The sequence below is a fragment of the Lingula anatina genome, chromosome 2 (genome assembly GCF_051362555.1).
Source record: "Lingula anatina isolate TDL-2025a chromosome 2, LinAna3.0, whole genome shotgun sequence".
NCBI classification, from domain to species: domain Eukaryota; kingdom Metazoa; phylum Brachiopoda; class Lingulata; order Lingulida; family Lingulidae; genus Lingula; species Lingula anatina.
In genome coordinates, this window is record NC_141768.1 from 10,810,210 (window position 1) to 10,816,475 (window position 6,266).

At 33.6% G+C, this 6,266-nt stretch overlaps 1 protein-coding gene across 1 annotated transcript; it reads right to left on the reverse strand.

Annotated features, from left to right (window-relative positions):
• Positions 1 to 358: 358 nt before the first annotated feature.
• On the reverse strand, positions 359 to 6,207 carry LOC106156239 (leucine repeat adapter protein 25-like). Its single transcript, XM_013531404.3, has 2 exons — positions 5,641 to 6,207; positions 359 to 2,512 (listed from the first exon to the last, which is right to left on the reverse strand). Exons 1-2 carry the CDS (start codon positions 5,941 to 5,943, stop codon positions 2,195 to 2,197), a joined length of 621 nt encoding a protein of 206 aa, XP_013386858.2. The 5' UTR covers positions 5,944 to 6,207; the 3' UTR covers positions 359 to 2,194.
• Between the last annotated feature and the right edge of the window lie 59 nt (positions 6,208 to 6,266).

Sequence of the window (6,266 nt, forward strand, 5' to 3'; positions counted from 1 at the left end):
AAATATAAAGCCAAAAAGTAAAACTGCCTTCCACTTATCGTGTTTACAAGGAAAGTGCACGGCGACGGCATCGGCATCGGCATCGCCATCGGCGACGGCGACGACAGACGCAGGTGATGGCAATATGTACAGACACATCTGTGTCTGTACATAAAAAGTGATGAAATTTTTATTTCTGCTTAAAAATAATTTGTGTGTGAGAACAAAAGGAGGATTTTGGGTTTGGATTTCAAAGTGGTAGCCTGAGTGCACTAGAATGCTGTCAATAATACCGCTTTTGTTTTTCCCAATGGAAAAATCAGTAAAATCCCATTTTTAGTTTTTTTTTCCCTTTGGAAAGAAATACATAAGATGGGTATTCAAAGTTTGCACTTATAATTTATGAAACAAACAGGTACATTTCTACCATAAAATTAAACATAGGACTGCCCCAATATGAAAATTAATGCTGAGATAATGGCATCACTGTGGACCTTTGTATTTGCAATCATCTTCGTCATGGTTACTGATTTTTTCTCTAATACATACTGATATAAAAATGCTCTTTTTTTTCAACAAAATATCAAAGTGCTTATTGCACAACTAACATGTATACATAATTGAGGACAAAAATGTAAAATAAAAATGCAATGGATTAATAATACACTATGATAAGAAATGAAAACCAGGCAGGTGCATGTTCATAAATTCTGAAATTGAAACAAAATTAAATGCTGCTGTATAATACTGATTAAAAAATAAAAAAAAATAAAAAGCAATAAATTACACTTGCATCAATAGTACTGTTTTCAAATTGAATCTTTCAATATGCTATCATATACCTATTGCAGGTCTTAAAGGTAATTTATTTAACTGCAAACAATTTACTAATATTACAACATGCTAAAAAAATCTCCTCCCATCTATTTCCACTTTGGTATGCAGAACTGATAAAAGCACCTGACCAAAGCCGTTTTTGCTATAGCAAATAAAATTTGATACACACCAAAACACAAGCTAGGCTTTCCCCCCTTTGTTTTGGCCTTAGATGGTACAAGGTGGTGCTATGCCCTCTTTAGGCCAGTGGCTCAGCTCATAGTATTCAATATCTACTGCACTTAGCAATAAAATCTTGGTCAAGAGAGGATTATATTTATCCTTGCATGAGGGGCAATTTTGGGAAGTTTGGATGTTATATATATCCACATTTTAATTCATTTTGGTATTCTAGTTGAAATAACTGTACCTCAAATGGGTTTTCTTCCAATAGTGCTTCCTTTATAGTTACTACACATACCTTTATAACTTTTTAAGAGAATGCATATTCAACCTTACCAAGATTGTCCCTTGACTGTCCTCATTTATTGTCTACTCTCATTTCAACCCAAATTGGGCTTCTTTGGGAAATTCTTTTTAGAAATCTGCAGGGGTAACATTTTTCTATCATTTCTATACAATGAGATAAGCTGTTCTTTATATAGTTAATTGAGAAATAAATAAACTTTATTAATATACAAATGCAACGTAACATTCATTGTGTGATGGTTAGCAATGTTAAAATCACTCCAACTATAACTATCTATGATCAGGAAATCATTTAATTATAATTCAAAAACGTATTATGGTAATCAATTTTTTGTTACCTTGGGAACACATACTAGTAAGTCATCTCAATATACTTCACGAGTCTTTTATAAATTCAGAAATCAATTGTTAAAAATCATAAACATGATACAAATATGAGTTAAATAACATGGCAGTCTGACTGAAATGTCCCACACATTTTTAAATAAAGTCTTACATCCTAATGAATGAGTTTTATTTAGAAGGAAAAGAACATGCCATCCAAGTTATTATTACTTGACTGTATAACTTTTTTCAAAGTTGTTTTAATGCAGTCAAATTGTGTCGCATTTTACAAAATGACTTGAGTGGCACCTCTGGAAAGTTAAATTTATTTGAGGGAGCTAATCATTCATGAGGTCTAAAAAAGGTATTTGCTTGTGATATGTGCAGTCATATTAAAAAACACAGAACACCATGCCAACTTTGTTAATATTTTTTTGTGAAATAGGGCTCTAGATTTGCAATGTTCTTCTTCATATCAGTACCAATTCAGAGGTAATGTGAACACCATGTATATTGCACTATATTAGCTGATTTGTTTATCCTACTCCATATTACCACAATGTTAACACTCCACCATGATTCATGATCAGCACTTTGTTTGTTTCCATTTATGCCCACTACTAGATTGACTGATAACATTGCCATAGGACCCTGTATTACTTGATATGCCAGATATCCCGGAGTCATCCCTGGCAATACCATCCTCATCACAACTCCTCATATATTCAACATCAGATTCATCATGGTCACTTATTGTGTCTAGTCCTGCCTCATGGCTGTATGAACATTCAGAATTGGTCTCAGAAAACATCCTTTCTTGTGCCATTTGTTTATAGTCCTGGATTGATTCATTTAGTGCCCACAGCTGGCACAGAAGAGACATGTCCAACTGCCTTAAGGTAACCTGGAATTGAAAAAAAGAAATATTCATAAATAATGGTTGACCAATATAAATGTAAAAAATATAAGTATACACTTGCATTACAAGCAAATGAACATAATGTCTAAAATTCCTTCTGCAAGTAATGTGTCAGAGAGGATGTCATTATCATGGGTGTCGAGAGTTCCTAATTTTCATTAATAAATGATGAATCTGGTTCAAACCAAATGAAAATTTGTCAATATAAAAAAACAAGTCAGCAAAGCTGTCAAATGTACAGACAAAAAAACAGGCAATAACTATGCAGAAAATAGGCTACTGTCAATTCTGATGCAAAAGTAAATTATGTTAAACTGCAAATTCAACATCAAATTTAAATTATGCTCAACAGGTAATACCAATGTAAGTAAAATGTGTAACAAGTTAACATTTTGAAAATGTTTAACCTCCAGAAAAAGAAGCCAATTAGACTGCTTTTCAAACTCAGGCTGCATTTTAGTCCTGTATTTCTTTTTAGAAAGTTAGGCAATCATAAGTAACATGGTTTTCCCATAATGGTCCTCATGGCAGCAGCACGTTTTTTTCAAATTTTGATGCAATATTACATAATGTTTAACAGCATAATGACCATCAATTTTAATAATAAAATATTAGTATTATGGATATTCAGAAAATGTGACTAGCAAAGGTCTTCAGGCCCATGGAACTTCAAAGTCATAACAACAAAAAAAGCATAACTACTACAATAGTTGCCCCGATCATGCTGATTTTCGAACATGACCTGCGTTTTATGAATATTCATCAGCTTTGTAAATATATAGCCAAAAAGTAAAACTGCCTTCCACTTATCGTGTTTACAATGAAAGTGCATGGCGTCGGCGACAGACAGTGACGGCGACGACAGACGCAGGTGATGGCAATATGTACAGACACATCTGTGCATATTTACTGTATTGTTTGAGACCAGTAAGTGACATGGTTTTTCTTAAATGGTCATTATGGGAGCAGTGCCCAAAATAGGTTTTTTTCAAATTTTGATGCAATATTACATAATGTTTAACAGCATAATGACCATCAATTTTTAATAATAAAATATTAGTATCATGGATATTCAGAAAATGTGACTAGCAAAGGTCTTCAGGCCCATGGAACTTCAAAGTCACAACTTGAAAATGCCAAAATGTAAACAAGACAGCACTGTTCTGAAATGGTTTTTTTTTATTTTTAACAATTTTTTTAACATAAAACAAAATTAACAGGTTACTGCCATTTTTATACGATCAACTAAGAAAATTGATGACATGGGAAAAATATCAATACAACAGTGCTGAATGTCCAATTTCCTCCATTCTGAGATTCTGAACATAGTGAATGATTGAATCTGACAAACTGCAATGATATGAGTTTATTTCCATTTTTGAAACTTTATTACACAATACACGATAACAAGCTTACCATCATTTTTACAAAATCAACTAATAATGTTGTAAAGATGCAGGAAATGTCAACCAAACACTTTTACATATCTTATTAGTTCAATAATGAGACTGTTAACATGCCTAAGAGTTGAATCTGAGGAAATGTGAAAAAACAGCATAACTTCTAAAATAATGCCCCGATTATGCTGATTTTCGAACTCAACCTACATTTTAGTAAGACTGACCACTCCTGTGAGTTTAATGACAATTGGCCTATCTGTTTTTCTTATATTGTGTTTACAGTGTTGCATATATGCTGAAAAATGAACAAGACAGCACTGTTCTGAAATGGGTTTATTTCCATTTTTAACACTATTTAAACATAAAACAAAATAAACAGTTTACTGCAATTTTTTTATGATCAACTAAGAAAATTGATGAGATGGGGAAAATATCAAAAGAACAGTGTTAAATGTCCATTTTCCTCCATTCTGAGATTCTGAACAAAGTGAATGATTGAATCTGACAAACTGCAATGATATGAGTTTATTTCCATTTTTGACACTTTATTACACAATACATGATAACAAGTTTACCATCATTTTTACATAATCAACTAACAATGTTGTAAACATGCAGGAAATGTCAAACAAACACTTTTATGTATCTTATTAGTTCAATAATGAGACTGTTAATATGCCTAAGAGTTGAATTTGAGGAAATGTGAAAAAACAGCATAACTTCTAAAATAATGGCCCAATTATGCTGATTTTCGAACTCAACCTGTGTTTTAGTAAGATTGCCCACTCCTGTGAGTTTAATGACAATTGGCCTATCTGTTTTTCTTATATTGTGTTTACAGTGTTGCATATATGCTGAAAAATGAAAAAACAGCATAACTACTAAAATAGTGGCCCGATCATGCCGATTTATGAACTTGACCTGCGTTTTAGTAAGATTGATTACTCCTGTGAGTTTCATGACAACAGGCCTAACGGATTTCCTTAAAATGTGTTTACAGGGTTGCATATATGCTGAAAAAAGAAAAAACAGCATAACTTCTACAATAATGGCCCGATCATGCTGATTTTCGAACTTGACCTGCGTTTTATGAATATTCATCAGCTCTGTAAATATAAAGCCAAAAAGTAAAACTGTCCTCCACTTATCGTGTTTACAAGGAAAGTGCACGGCATCGGCGACGGCATCGGCATCGGCGACGGCATCGGCGACGACAGACGCAGGTGATGGCAATATGTACAGACACATCTGTGTCTGTACATAAAAATGTCTTAGAACTGAAAATAGACATGCTGATTTTGGCACATTTACATGCAAAAAGATCCTACAATAAAAATCAAATATATATAATCTTATCAATTCATTATCTAGAATGGCAGCAATTGCAAATCCAACTCTCAGTTTAATATAAAGTTTTTTGCAAAGTTTGCACACTAGTATGCCATACCACAAAAATTTTAACAGAATTGAGGCACCTGCAAAATATCTATGTCCATTTGAATAGTGAACATGTTAGCTAATGTTAATTGTACTGTTCATAAGCACTGCAATAGTTTTTGAAGAATGTAACTATAAAGAGTTAAATGCTCCAAGATTTGGAGCAGTTATGATTACTCAAACTGGGTTAATTTGGACAAGAGGAAACTTTAAAGGCCAAACGAAGATCCTTACTATTAGTACACATGTACATGTGTACTGGATTAAAAATATTACCATTTCTTTCCTTAGTTGAGTTATTGCAGCATCTAAACTTAATCTACTTCGCTTCACTGAATTCAATCCATTCCAAGCATCTGCTGGGGGGAAATTCACCATAATTTCACCATCCTCATTGTGGTAAGTATTTCTTTGTAAACTTTTCAAATTTTGCATCTGTTGCTGGCTTTCGCTGAGGTCAGCTTGTAGTTGTGCCCTCATAGAATGAAGCCTTTCTTCTTCTTTCCACTGCGAACTCGTGGCATTTGCAAGTCCACTCAAGCATTTCGGTAAATCGGGCAGGCCATGAACAGATGCCATTTCAGAGAATAGTTCAATAGATTTATTCAACTTCACCTTTGTAACGACGAACGGCCTTCTGCAAGTAAAATCCCTCTTACGTTCAGCTTTTCTCAAAGTTCTGTATAATATTCAAAACATTCGGCACGAAATAGTAGTTTAAAAGTCGATATGCCCCAGAAAATGTGACTTCACATACTTCTCATAGTCAGGTGCAGCACTGCTCCCTAATGAATTTAAACGGATGCCACACGATCACAAATGAATAGAGCATCATCGCAAGGTGAAGGTCAACTTACTACTAAGATGCACAATTAATATGTCGAGATAAACAGAATATTATA

What these genes read in the sequence shown, in the direction of transcription:
- LOC106156239 (XM_013531404.3), bottom strand. Translation starts at nt 5,943, where the DNA reads ATGGCATCTGTTCATGGCCTGCCCGATTTACCGAAATGCTTGAGTGGA. An exon ending in CTCAACTAAGGAAAGAAATG is followed by an intron (nt 2,513 to 5,640) that starts GTAATATTTTTA and finishes TTTCAATTCCAG; the next exon opens with GTTACCTTAAGGCAGTTGGA.